This window comes from Platalea leucorodia, assembly GCF_965183815.1.
Source record: "Platalea leucorodia genome assembly, chromosome: 2".
In the NCBI taxonomy this organism is placed as follows: domain Eukaryota; kingdom Metazoa; phylum Chordata; class Aves; order Pelecaniformes; family Threskiornithidae; genus Platalea; species Platalea leucorodia.
In genome coordinates this window covers 29,609,966-29,624,839 of record NC_138824.1, presented here as the reverse complement: position 1 = coordinate 29,624,839, position 14,874 = coordinate 29,609,966, and the positions used below count along the sequence as shown (strand labels likewise).

The 14,874-nt window shown below is 40.6% G+C and overlaps 1 protein-coding gene across 3 annotated transcripts in view; it reads right to left on the bottom strand.

Moving 5' to 3' along the window:
* Positions 1-14,874, bottom strand: part of INTS6 (integrator complex subunit 6) — a 46,319-nt gene extending 31,445 nt beyond the window's left edge. Inside the window, exons 1-4 of one of the 3 annotated variants that reach the window (XM_082304987.1) lie at positions 14,833-14,874; positions 14,348-14,508; positions 13,992-14,069; positions 13,084-13,233 (exon numbers count right to left, since the gene is read on the bottom strand). In XM_082304987.1, the coding sequence (XP_082161113.1) occupies positions 13,084-13,233; positions 13,992-14,069; positions 14,348-14,458 (339 nt within the window). In that variant the 5' untranslated portion in view covers positions 14,459-14,508; positions 14,833-14,874. Of the gene's footprint in view, positions 1-13,083; positions 13,234-13,991; positions 14,070-14,347 lie in introns of all 3 variants that reach the window. The other 2 variants (XM_082304988.1, XM_082304986.1) reach the window with 2 other exon arrangements.

Sequence of the window (14,874 nt, the reverse complement as noted above, 5' to 3'; positions counted from 1 at the left end):
CTGAAGAACATTCTGGAATTCTGTACAGGATTAAGATCTCTGACAAGCCAGGCTTCATGCACAAAGTTGCTAACTCGTCTCTGTTTTGCTGTCTGAGAGATTTTGATATATTCCCTTGATGATGTTGATTATTCAATACATGATGCAGTTTTGCAGTGGTAGCAATTCTGTCTTACTAGTAGACGATCAGGTATTTGTACAGCAGATGTATTTGAAGATCACTTTCAGAAGCCTCAGAAGAAAGTTCAATGAAAGCCACACTAACCAGTTTGAGTTTTACACAGGATATGTGTGTTTTGAAGCCTGTTATTAAGTTTTCAAGTCATAAAAGAAATTTTAATATAAAACAGAAATTTACCTTGATGCCTGATTAATGGCAAAGACAGATGCCAGGTTGGTCACAGATGGGAATCTTATGAAACAACCAAATGAAACACTATTCCGGGAATTACACTACCACCAAGAAAAAATGCCCAGTGTTTTTCTGAAAGGGCTGCAGGACAGCAGAAGGACCCTTACCATTAGCTCTAATCCACAAACAACTGCAGTATGCAGTATCATAACACTGAAACCTTTTAGGTCTCCCTGCAGTATCCAAGATGGGAGGACTTATGCTCTACCTCCCCTTCGTGCTAGGCAGCTGGGAATACCACCTCACCCTCAAAGACAGGTTTTAGGAAGAACACAGGTAAATTAATCACCTGCTAAAGGTCATTTAAGAGAGCCCCTTACCACACCCAGAAGAAGAGTGCTCCACATCTTGAAGGGAAAGCAACTACTATCAGATAGTAGCAGGTTTTAGAAACTCAAAGTGTAGTCCTCCATAGTCCCAAGAACCATAAAGATCTAGTTCCTCCATATATGAAACAATATACACACACGGGATGGGTAAAAACACCAAATCTCTTTGACTGAGGGACGAGGGAAAGAAACAGGTTTGACAAATGCTGAAGGAGTCTTGATTGAGCCCATGACAGTAACTATGGACTATGAAAAGACCAACTTTCAACACCACCACTGACTCTCACAAATTAGGGCTCACATGGTTTTCATTGCAGTTTTACCCCCATAAAAGGGATTTTTATAAATTGTGGTTTGGCCAAAACAGCATATGAGGGAGTACCTCACCTATGAAAACTTGTATTTTTACTTTGTAATTGGAAAACTAGCCAGCAGAGGGGGCACAAGTTAATAAAATCTATCCTTGTATGAGGTGATTGAGTATCGAGATAAACATGAAGCACGCTCTGTTTGAATACTATCTCAAAATACATACAAACAGGTAAATACTTCTTTTCTAAAACTGTGTATACCTAAAAAACCCTAAATGATTGTATAAGTAAAAATAAGAAGTAATCAGTCACTGAACCCTAATCTCTTGATCTAACTCTATGTTTAATCCAACAGTTAGTTCACGGTTTCGGACATAAGGGACAGCACACAGTATTATTCCACTTCTCCCCTTTTTTGCTGCTGATTGCCCATCTTTTGGAAGCCTCAGCCACAAAATTCAACTGTATTCCACACACACTCCCTTTTCTTTTGAAGCAAAGATAGAATACTATCTCAAATCATTTTATCTTTTGGAGAAGACCTTAAAAACAGCGTTTTAAGAAAGTCTACTAGAATTTAATCAAAGTCTGAACTCATGCTTCCATTAACTCACCATCTTTTCCCCCAATGAAATGGAAAATGCTGTTTAAGCAGTCACGATTTCTCCTGCACTCATTCACACTCTGAAAGTCAGGGTATTAATGGCAACGATTTTGCAGTAAGGATGGCTGCCATGAAAGACCTTTCCTCCATGAGGTAAGGAAACTCCAAAACCTAAATTCAGCTATGTACAGCTGTCCTTTGCTATAGGCTACAGCAAGGTTATTATAGGCAAAGTAATTTTTCATGTCCTAGACAATTCTTTAGTTAACTACATTACAAATCCTTAAGAGTTACTCCGATGCCCAAGTCATGCACTAATCACAGTTTCTTATTTGAATCATAGAATCATTAAGGTTGGAAAAGACCCTTAAGATCATCGAGTCCGATCATTAACCTATCACTGCCAAGTCCACCACTAAACCATATCCTCAAGCACCACATCTACCCAGCTTTTAAATACCTCCAGGGATGGAGACTCAACCACTTCCCTGGGCAGCCTGTTCCAGTGCCTGACTGCCCTTTCGGTGAAGAAGTTTTTCCTAATATCCAGCCTAAACTTCCCCTGGCGCAGCTTGAGGCCATTTCCTCTTGTCCTATCGCTTGTTACTAGGGAGAAGAGGCCGATCCCCACCTTGCTACAACCTCCTTTCAGGTAGTTGTAGAGAGCATTTGGAATGTCTATGGAAGATTACAATGTAGTTGCATCGGTTTTGCTTCATCCCTTACTGGCACTACAGATTAGCAGTAGGTAACGCGATTTTTGCACATGCACGTAGGACACTGATCCAGTGGTACAACTGAAGCTTTCTGTATTTCAGGTGACTGGAACAAATTAGTTGCAGGTTTGATAAAAAAACAAACAAACAAAAGAAACAGTGAGCAAAAGGTTTTCAAAGCAGAAGTACAACAGCAGACTTTTCCTAAAGCCAAACGAGAAATTAAACTCCTCAGCACACCAGTTACAGAATATACAAAGGGAGCATTCCTGAAACAACTGCTACCTCCATAACGTAGGCTACGTAAGTTCCACTTAACAAAACAAAATTTAAGGCATCTAGGAAAACAAATGGGATGAAAAAGTCATTTGCTCCTTGGTATTTGCTCCTAAGCATTCTTTTAAAAAATCTTTTTTAAAAAAATAACCATTTATGGCTTCAATTAACTATTGAAGCTCAAAACATGTCACCTTATACTTTTCCAGCCCAGTCTGGAAGCCCTACAGCAAAAATCAAAGGTCCAGTCAGATATCACTTACTATAATTAAAAATACTACAGAAACAAAATAGCTATCTGAATTGCATAACAAAAGAGACACCAAACCATGTAAAAAAACAAACAAACAAAAAAAAAACCCAACACAACATAGAAATGTAGTTAAGCATATCAGCTGCTTGCTTTGCCTGAGCTTGCAAGTTTGAGTTCTATGGGCAATGATTTCATTGCATATCCATCTTGAAACATGCAACAAAACAAAATTCTCTCCTTAGTATCATTTTTATAGATGCTCGTAACTTTACACATTCTGAGTTCCTAAGTCTGGCACCAAGCATACTGCTGAAAGATTATTTAATTGCGCAACTTCAGTCATTTTGGAATGGAAAAAGTTTGTGTTAAGAACAAAACCCAAACTAACAGCAAGAAAACCAAAAACGCAACCCAAAGCAGCCTGAAAATCAGGAGATTCAATGCAAGTGACGACCGCTTTGGAATATAAAATCTCCATATTGAATAGTGCACGTGTGAAAACAGAAGAGATGTGTGTCAAGGAAGCATTTTCAGACTATGTTCATGCTGAACAATAAAGGAATGATGAATACATGGTAGGATTTACTAAGACATCAAACTTAAAATCCCAAGACACATTGACGTCTTTGTGTGCATAAATCAGAGAGTTCCCAACATTACTAAGACAGAGTTTCAAAAATGGCAGTTTAGTATAAAGGTATGTCCTGTTTCTTTCATCTAAGAACAAATTTAATTGAGGTCTAAATAACATATTATATAAGTGATAACTTCTTGATTAACTTCTAAGTGCTCCAATTTAGATGAGGTCCTTGGTAAATTTCAAAAACAATTCACTCCTTGAATCTTTCACAATTTATGACTGTTATTATGTGACATTCTCAAAAAAAAAAAACGCATAGAATGGACGTCATATATCATGAATTCCAGCAAGTACCTAAACAGTGAAGAACAGCATTGAAATGAAGAACGAAAAGCCACTAACATTTGAAACATGCAAGCACTGATGTGATAGATATATGATAATCCCAAAAAGGAAAGAATTTTAACTTTTCCTTACATTAAATTAATTGAAATATATAAGCAGAAAAGCAACTGTGATCACAACCTGTACCTTATTTTTAAGGTAATGCTAACTGTCCCTTAAATAAAGATGCACCTTATCAGTTAGTTACAGATTAGTAAATGAATCACTACTGGAATCACCTCAAATTGGATAAATCAACCAACAAATCCTGGTTGTTTCCAAAGTTATTTGATGGAATATAGTAAATGCAAGCTGCTAAAAATAGGTTATATTTCAACTTTTATAAACTTGGAAAAAAAAAAAAAAAAAAAAAAACAGCTAAAATAATCATCCATACCAAACATAACTTTAAAGTCAGCCCCAAAGAATTTGGGTTTAAAGATGATTTTGGTCATATTTCCTAAAAATATTTCTGAATGTTTTATTCCAAAAATAACTGACGTTGTCAAGCCCTGGATCAAGTCCCTAATTACTGCAGCCTTTCTGCTTCACAGCAATGACTTTCCATAGCTGGTCCTGGCTCAGTCAGTGCAATTCACAGTGCTAAGCCAGGCCTCTGTTCCCCATATACTGGAGAAGCATAAGGAATTTCACAGTTAGCAGCACACTGAGTAGGGAAAACACACACACACAAAAACAAAACAAAACAACCCACACCACACAAGGTGAAAAGCCAAAGAGAGAGTTGTATACAAAATTCTCCCTACCTTTTGGGGGGTTATCAATCCAGAGTACTGACAAGCTGACTGAAAGTAGCTTATTGACTCATGAACATAAGGCAGTTCTTCTGAATAACTGCCCCACAACTCTCTCCTAGAGTTTATCACCACTACAGCAGAGGCAACTTAGCTGTTTTTTAAAACAGATTCTGAACCACTACAGTTTACAGTCCAGCTTATTAAGCATCTGAAGCAATCACCGATTTATTTTACTACATGAAGTCACACTCACAACTTGCTTCAAGTTTGGCACAACTATGAGCACATGAGAGGCTATAAGCTCAGGAGCAGAGTAGGCAGCTAGGCTAGATATGTCTTACATATAGTGATGCATACAATCAAGTCGGCATTCTGGGATCCAAAGCCCCAGGGGGTGCATACTGGTGGAAGAAAGAGATGACCACTTTTTGCTCACATTCTGTATGCTGAGCATGAAAAAAGAATGTCAGTGCTCTAAATTGATTCCAATGACAAATATTCTGGATTTGTCCAATGCAGATTTTTGGCACAAGGAGACATTGACAAAATGCACAATGTATCCAGGTAATTTATTCTCAAACATTATTATTGGATGAAATCAGCTCTCCACAAGTAGCAGCAGGTACACGTAGATAGGAAAAAACCCTATAAATTAGAGGAAATGGGAGTGGCTACACTGAGCAGACACCAAATGTGATCATTCGGGTAAAAGTTTCCTGGCCAAGTCAACAACCGGACATTAAGCATTATTTTCAATACCTATGTCCCTGAATCACTGTCAAAACCCCATACTAGAGACCTCATCTGCTCTGCAGTTCCTGCTAGAACAGTCTTCTAAAGGACCTCCGATGTTAAAGCCATGGAACTCTGTTAGACACAATCAACACTTATTTATCTGCTATTCTAGTTATCTACCACTGCAGTGCTGCAAGATCCACGCTTACCACCCATATTAGAATAACTAGAGTAGGACCAGATTTTGACAAATCCTCTTGTCCTCTCATACAACTAGAAGTCTTATCTATTCAATGCCTCAGTCATAGTCATTCAAGGTTTCTGACTAAGGTTAGTATCATATCTTGCAGCCAGCAACTTCCTACCTGTCTATTTTAATTCAGCTGTAGGCACTAACCTAGTTTCCCCACTGGAAAAATTTAGGCTTGAATCTATAGTGGACTGTAGATTTATGTAAGCTCGGGCAAATCCATTAACTGAGGCAAAGACACTATCTCTAGAATGAAAACAACAGGTGCTTAGATAACAGACACTTGATTTCTCGTTAATGTAAGACTGAAATTGCTTATACAATACATTTTTGAAAAATGTAGTCCATTAGGGGCCAACTTTACAGTACCAGAGTGATTAAATACATCCCTTCCTTTTTTTTTTTTTTTAATAAAATATACAGGCAATAATAAAGAGCCCAAATTCCTATTTGCTGTCAATATTAAGAATTATAATAGAAAAAATTTGCTGAAACATAGAAAATACTTCATGAACATGTGATATCCTATGTAGACATCACAGAAACATACTACAGGATCATCAGAAATCTCTTATGGCTCACAGACTAGTCCACTTTAAAAAAAAAAAAAAGCATCTTTAAATACATATGAATGATTTATCCTAAATATACATATAACCATTATCTCCTATCTGCAGCACTAGTTTGTTTTTAAATGAGACTGGTCTACACTTTGGACAATTAAAATTAGCACCATAATCATGCAATGCAAACTGAACGTTTAATAAGAGTTCTGTATGAGCTAGATACTAATGCTCACAAATTATATGAAATTCCAATCTGCTGCATAAGCGACAGGTGAAAACAACTTGAAAACAAGGGCCAGACACTATGATGCTAAAAATTACAGCATGAAGTGGAAACATGAACACGTTTTTTAAGTGCGAGATGCAGATATGGGAATATTCTATGAACTACAAGACTCACTACGTTGTTAAAGGTACAGAATGTACAAGAAAAAAGCAACAGCAAGACTCTCAAGCAACACAATCATAGTTTCAACCGAGCCTCAGTTGAATTAAAATTCAGGCACATACACAAATAACAGTTCTTTCCTTCAAGCTTCAGAGATATGGACTGTCTACAACAGAAATCCAAGACTGAATGTAATTATTCAGTAAGAAAAGTGAAAACAAGCTTAAAGAGAACAAACATAGCAAGGGAGACACGGGGAGGAAATAAATACTTGAGATTCACAAGATAACCAAACTCCTGGCGCTATATCTATATGTATTTGCCTTCCTGACAATTGGCTGTGATGAAGTGCAAATACATTTCAAAAAGACAAGAATACTTCAGCTGTGGGACACATACCTTTAAGCACCCAAATAAGAAAGCTAGTATATCCAAGGAGTCTATAATGACCCGTTCAAATAAACTGTTCCAGATAGAAAGTCAAGCCAAGAGAGAAAATGTTGGTACTCCCAACTGTCCTCCGACTCTCTCTGATGACTTTTTAGTGAATCCAAGAATATCAGCCAGAGACAGACATCTGTATCATCTGCTTAAGCTTTGGCAGCATGACTGAGCTCACCTGACCTCTAAAAATCAAAGCCACAACGAGCACGTTATGGCACTGCCCCTTTCAAATAAATTTATTGAAATACTGAGCACTTAAAGATTCGAAGTGTTCAAAGCATACTTGATATTCAGAACACGAGGAAGTATCTCACATCTTTCTGCTAGTGAAACAGATTGATGAGATCATTTTCATCAGAAAAAATAAAGTACTTTGTGTAAGCTTGTTTTAACTTTTAAATTCTTCTTAAAAAATGTACTGGATTAGAACTTGTCAAGTGATTTTAAGAACACTTAAGTCTGATGTGATTATTATTAGTGAGACTTTCAGTGAATTTTGTTGCTCTGGGAAGGCTGAAAGGCATGCAGTTCCACCTCACAGTGTGAAAAAACACTTGCAACAATGCCTGCTGTAGTTTTCATTAAAGGATACTATCAAACAAAACTAACTAAAAATTACAAACATTTCCAGAAAGGACAAGATCGCATGCTTAAAGGTTACAGCCTAAAAAGTATAAATTGGAAGCAATACACTTAATTTTATCACATAAGAGGTGAGATAGATTGACTTTCGCCAGCACTCACATATAGAGCTTTGACATTTAACAGGCATACAGGTTTATGTTAAAATCATTTCTATTCCACAGAAAACAGGAGACTATGAGAAATCCTTTCTTATATGTATTTCTGCCATTACCATGCTTATGCTTGCTATGCGGTTTTCTACTGCCTGAAATTCTCCCATTTGGTTTTGTTGGGGAAGGGGGGAAAAAAAGAGAATGGGAGAGCTGCTCTAGAAGTGCAAACCTCTGCCTCTACCAACATGAGAAGCAAACTGCCTGTGCAACCGTGCCAGCATGACAAAGCAGGAAATGCTAACCTAAACTTTGGTTCCAAATTTGGATGCACACTCAACACAGGCCATTCCAGTGCAGCGTTTATGACCCTAGAATGCCAAGACAAAAGTCATGCTTGAAGGATTTTGACATTTGAAAGCAAGGAAATCCAGTAACAATCCTCAAAAAACAACTGGAAAATAAAACTGCTCAACAATTTAAAGAAAACAGAATGTATCACTGCAAAAGCATAATGTATGCAATGTTAGGGGACAGTATTTCCTACGTGTGATTGTTGGGTTTTTTTAAGCTCAGTAGATCTTAGACACAGATAAGCACATAAGTAAGGAGTCAGTCTATAAGATGTGACTTAAAAACAAAGCTGATGTGTGCCTACAAGCACAATTAGACTTGATCTCCTAGGTACGCTATTTACATGTTTTTGGAATGCTATAGTGTTTAAGCCACTATGGCAAAACACACTGATCTCTACAGACCAACACTAATTTTTACTGTGTGAACACGTCAGCAATACTGCTACCGTAGCTACAAATGGGTCTAATCATATATTTAGAGAGAACTATAAAGTAGCAGTTACCATACGATGCATTGTTTAATGGTCATACATAGTATGAATAAAACCCGTGGGAAAAAAAAAGACTGTGTTTAAAAACGATGCTGTTATATGCAGGACACCTTCCAACTTCCAGGTCAGAAATAGGTCTTTCCAGCCCTTAACGTATTTTTAAGTTCCCAAAATATTCTTAATCAGTTGAATTCCATTTGGATTTTAGTTTGTTTCAAAATTTCTTAGTTATGCTTTTCTAAGTGAAATGCACTGCAGGAAAAAAGGCTTTCGCCAAGACTGCGCACAGCCTGGGAAGTCATCAAAACAGTTTTTCTTGTGTTAGTCTAAATCCAGACAGCACCTTATTCATCACCATGAATGAAAAATACCTATCCCGAGTCCACCTGGATTACAGAAGCATTATAGTTGGCTTTTCTGTTTCAAAACAACTAAGCTAGCCTGTGCTTCTGTTACATGAGATTTGTTTAAAAGTCAAACTCATCTCTAAGCCAGTTTTACCATATCAATAATTACGATGCTGAAGAATATGTGCAAGATACTCTAGTGAGATAAAAAGATCATAAAAAGCTTATGTTATTGAAAAGTGCTGTTTCTAGCTGCAATATTAAAATGAAATTTCACCCTGAAAAAATTTGGAAAAGTACCTTGTGATACATCAACTCAACCACTTTGAAATACACTCAGATAAGTACATTTTATCCTCTCAAACCTCATTCTATGCAATACTGCTGAAAAAAATAGTAAGAGACCTTCTATTACGCAAATAACAATAGGCAAGGTGAAACACAGGTTATCAGAGAATCAGAGCTTTAGCAATTTCAAACATCCATCAGATTCAAATTTTGGCAGTGCTGTGTTGGTCCTTTGTACGTGAGTATCAAAACACCATTGGTACACATTTTACCTACCTTAGCTTCAGAACTTGGTCTTAGAAACTTCACTACAAACTGCAAATAATTTAAGTACGTAGATGGTTCAATTGAACCATTTGTTTACATTTTTGCTGCATTATAATAGTTACATTTTTCATATTTTCTGTTTCCACAGAAAGAGAAACACATCTATTAGTATTTAACCCTTCCACGAACTGTAAACCAGCTGCATGTTTGCCTCACCCATAACTATTCAGATAAATTGTGACGATGCATGTACTGCTGAACAGGCCATAGCTATAAGATTTAGGAGTGCATTCCAAGAGGACAGAAAATCTGCTAGTAAAAGGCTTGGTATTTCAGACTACCTGAAACAATGGAGAAGCTGAATTGTGGAAAATATGACAAAGAGAAGTCAATTAGCTAAGCACGAACTGGGCTAATTGAAGTACAATGTTTTGTGTGGTACAACAGTGAGCCCTGACTGAACTTAATGTGTTTAAATTGCTTTCTTCCTGAAGACATCCAAATCCTGCATTTTTTCCTAAGCTTTCTATAAAAATGCAGAAGGTGAAGAGGACCACTATTTTTAGTGAACGCTAAAAGCTGACACCCTATTAGAAGGCTCATTCTTCTGCTATCCTAATCAGCAAAGCATACTATGAGGGAAAAAAAATATAACTATTATTGGACTCAAGCAATGTAACACAGAATTTATCAATCCAAAAGTGCTGTAAAAATTAAAGGAGTAGTCACCTTAAAATGTGTACCTTCCAAAATCTTTTGTTGTTGACGAAAACCTTCACAAAAATGTGAATCTAACAACCCTAGGTAAGACAAAGGGTTTATAAAGCCATACCACAGCATTAGTATCAGAAACAGCTTATGAAAAAAAACTTCCAGGCTCTTGATGAACTAAATGTGTTGACAGTGTCCCTTTAAGATCTGAATGTGAGATACTGTGATCAGCTAATACAGCTGTACACTTGGTAACTCAATCTTCATGAGCAACTGAGTCAGTGCTTATTTACTGAAAAAGTAATATGATAAATACTCATATTAAAAATCCAAACATTAATGTTGCAAGAAAATATGAAGCAGGAGATTTTCCTCAATTTCAGAATGACCATTCAGCCATCACTCTTGTTCAGGAAGTCAGCTGATGGAGAACTCTGGTCTACTTTGAAAGAAATCAAGTATAGTGAGTCACACTGCCATTTAAACAAACAGTTCGTACTCAGCAGGGGGACAAGACATTACGCTGTCAGATGACATAACCGGACAATCCCACCAAGCTTCTATCATGTCTTGTCATATGTACGTATAACCAAAAAATCTGTTTTACAATTCATACACGTGAAACAAGTGGATCTTAGCAAATATCTTAGAAGCTTGTCAATACACCAAAAAACTAAGCGTGACAGTCAAAAGATGTTAAGCCAGAGAAATTTTCCAGAGAAAAGCTTAATAAAAGTTTAGATTTATTCCTTCATGTAATACCACACCTAACATCACCTAAACGCTGCATTTTTGTAAAATTACCTTCTCCTCCCATTCTACGATAATCACTCTTCAAACATCTGTCTGCTATATTTTAGTTAGCTACTCAAATATTTTATGGTCTTAATATTTTTAACTGCTTTAAAAAAAAAAGTGACTCAGCACTTTATGCTCTGAGTGAAAATCATTTCAGATGCAACTGAGCATTGTGATCACTTTTATTACCCTGAATTTGTAAGTTTCTCACACCATGCACACTTAAATACCCATTCATCTTGAGCAAATTTTAGGTAGTAGACATGAAAAATAGGAAGTTTACAAGATAACGTGACGTAGTGCTCAAAGGCCAATGTGAAGTTGAGGAAAGTTAACCACCCTGGATCTCATCCTGCGAGCACTGAAGGACCAGTTAAGTGCTCCACAATTTGATCTGATTTATGAAAAAATGCTACTTTCATTAGTAGGGCCAAAATGGGAACCTGTGACTTCAGCAGCAGATGACCCGGCACTTACAATATATTCATCTATTTTTGCGGACACTAAAAAGAGTTAGAATTTCTATTGAGTCACCTGACTGCACATGTGAACACCTCTTCAACAGCCAGCTCCATATGTGGAACACAGCAAAAAACATGCATAAGCAAGGGTGGGTTCAAGCCCAGACAGAGACTTGTAACCAAAACAGATCTAACAAAGAAAAAGTCATTGCTCCACAGACAAAAGAGCAGCTCTTTGCAGTAATGAACACTATTAGTGAGTCAAAACAGTCATGACAACTCAACTGCCCACTTGATCAGGCAGTTAAGCACAGCTGGTTCACTTAGAACAAATTATTTGACATGGGTTTAATTAGAGTTTCATAATTGTCAGTAGCAATGGGAAAGAGCAAGTATTTCGTGTGTGTGCCTACAGTGGTAAGTGTTCAAAAAAGCTTCATATAACTCATGTAACTAAACAAAAACATCAGAAAATGGGAAAGATTAGCACACAGATGTATAAGAGGACAGCAGATGGTAAAAGACAAAAAAATAACCATGTGTGGAACTAGCACTTTTTTTTTTTTTTGAAGTTTCATCACTAAACTGGCATTTTAAAAATGTTTAGGCTCACTTGATCACCTAGTGGCAAAGCCATACAATGCAACATGAGAGAGAGAAATTTCCTTCCCAGACAAACATGGCATGTTATCACATAGACTCTGCTTAGACTGGAAAAGGGAGGGGGAGGAAGGGGACGACTTTTCACAACCACATTCCCATGTTAAATACCAAGAGCAGTAACTAATCCTCAGATAGTAGAGGGAGCATGACATGAGAACAACAAACAAAAAGGGGAGAACCAAGTTAGTACATCCCGCGTGAAAAATACACGACATACTTTGCCCAATACTAATAATGTCCTTTATGTGAAAAAAAATCCAGGATTTGATCCAGTGCCAGAAAGAACTGGGTATGCTTCCTAAAGCACATGTTTAACCTAGAGTTTGTGTCTTTTAGCAACTCATACTACTGAGCAAGAGAATGCTGGCCCACCCCAAAAAGAAGTCCTGCTTTAAAGGGATAGCTGCAATATAGACACTAGAAAAGCAGAGCTTCTCAAGGCTCTGATACAACAGGCAGGTTTATAAAAATACAGGTATGCAGAGAAAAGTTGTAGTAAACTCAATGGAAGGAAAGAGTTTTGGAAAAGTTGTGCTCCATTCAGTACTTCTGGACATGCAGTGTTGTTAGAATAATGGCTCATCTCCCAAACTGTACTTAATTGATTCTACAGCACTATATAGAGAAAGCAGTTTTCATGACCCCCACCAGGCTCACCAGCTAAGGTTCTGAAGCATAGACTTGATACAAAAAAAAGGCAAAGTTTAACTGAGAAGGTCAACTTAGAGGCCACATCACAGTTTAAAAACTGAGGAATAACTGAAGTTTAAAAAAAAAAAAAAAGTTGGGTACCAAACTACAGTCAGCGACTGCACCACTTCGAACTATCTGGCTCTGCTTACTTTTGAAGAAGCCCCCCTACTGAATATTTCATGAAGATGACACTTTGGACTACTAGCTAATTGTTGTCTCTGGGAAGGTTGTGTTTTACGATTTTTCTGCCTATTAATAGTCAACCTACCTGCCCATAGTTGTCTATGCCAGTTACTAATCTATTTAAGTTTAATAAATCAAAAGCTGTCCTTAGGGACTGGCCAAGAGTCGTAAGTCCTTCAGCTTGAAGGTTTTTCAGTTCATTCATAAACGTTGCATGGTTTTCCTTCCAGCCAGCCTGAAAAGAGAAATGTGAGAACACTTATTCTCCAGATACGAGCTTTGCTTTCCTGTTAAGCTACAAAGCGCCTTCCTTGCTGCGCGCAGCTCACTACAAATGTTAACAAAACACCTCGGAAGTTGCTAATATTTAGCGTCGCTCCATAACGCCTGAAAATATGTACTTGTCTTAAACCTGAGCGCTCCCCGTCTATCGAAGGAAGATTTTCGGTTTGTTCCACAGGGCAAACGTCCGTGAAGTCACAGATGCACCGAGCTTACAGCGGCCGGCGCGGCTCTCCCGCAGCCCTTTCGAGATGGAAGCCGACCTCCAACAGGTTCAGCGCCCTGGGTCATGTGGGCCCGCCGCCCCCGTCCCCGCGGCGCGGCTCCCCCCGCCCGGCGGCCGTGAGGGAAGTCCCGTCCCCTTCCGAGTCCGGACTCCCCGGGCTGAAGTCGCTCCTTCCCCCGCTCGCCCCTTCCCAGCTGAACTCTCCTCGGAGTTGCTGTCACTTCTCCCAACTTGAATAAATATCCCCCACAGTTCATTGCTGCTCACACACACCACACAGGGAAAAAATGTCGGCCATGTTGATGTCAGCGCTGCCGCCGCCGCCGCCGGAGCCCCTCTGTGCCGAGCTCCCCCGGACCGCCGGCAGCCCGGGCGAGGCGGGCGGGGGGGCGGCCGCCGGCAGCGGCCCGCGGCGGCGCGGAGGGGCCGGAAGGAGGCCGGGGGCGGGGGGGGAGCGGGGGGGGGGGGTGGTGAGCGGGGGTTACCTTGATAGCGTAGGGAGGCTCCTCGAAAGTGACCAGCATGTACCTGTCTCCCCTGCTGGCCGGGTCCCGGGCTCGGAGCTGCGGCGGCGGGGGACAAAGCAGAGGGTGAGCCGAGAGGCGGCGGCGGTGCCGCCGCCGGAGCCCCCCCGGCTCGGCTCGGCACGGCTCGGCTCGGCTCGGCCCGGCGCGGCCCTCCCCTCCCCTCCCTGCCCGCACACACACGCACTCCCGCCCGCCCGCCCGCCCTCGCCCCGCGCCCCCGGCCCAGGCAGCCCCCCGCGCCCTGCCTCCCCCTCCCCTCCCCGCGCAGTCACTCTCGCTCTCTCTCGCCTCCTCTCGCAAGGCAGAGCCGGTACCTTCATGAAAGTCTCTACAGCGCCTTTGGCTATGTCCAGATAGGTGGTGCCCAGATGGGTGCGCTGGTTCATGGAGGCGGACGTGTCTATCAGGAAGAGTAAGATGGGCATAGTGCGGAGGGGCCGGCGGCCGGGCGGCTACATGGACAGCGGGCGGGGGGCTGAGGGGAGAACCGCGGGGCGGGGTGGGAGGGAGGGGGGGAAGAAGAGAAGAAGAAGAAGAAGACGGGGGACAGGAGAGGAGTAAGTGGCTGTGAGTGCTCTGCACGGGGAAGGGCGCCTCCCCGCTGCCCCTCTGCCGAGGCGGGGGGGAAGGGGGGGCAGCCCTGCCTGCCCTGCCCTCCTTTGTGTGAGGGGCCTGCTCAGCCCGACAACACAGGCTGGTTTATGAGGGAGAGGCGGATAGGGCTGCGCTGCTGCTAACCTTCCCCCCCCACCACCTTCCTCCACCGCCGCCCGCCCTCCCCTCCCCCTGTTGATGTTACTCAGAAGTTTCGGGCGCAGCAGCCGCAGCCCCGCCACCCCGG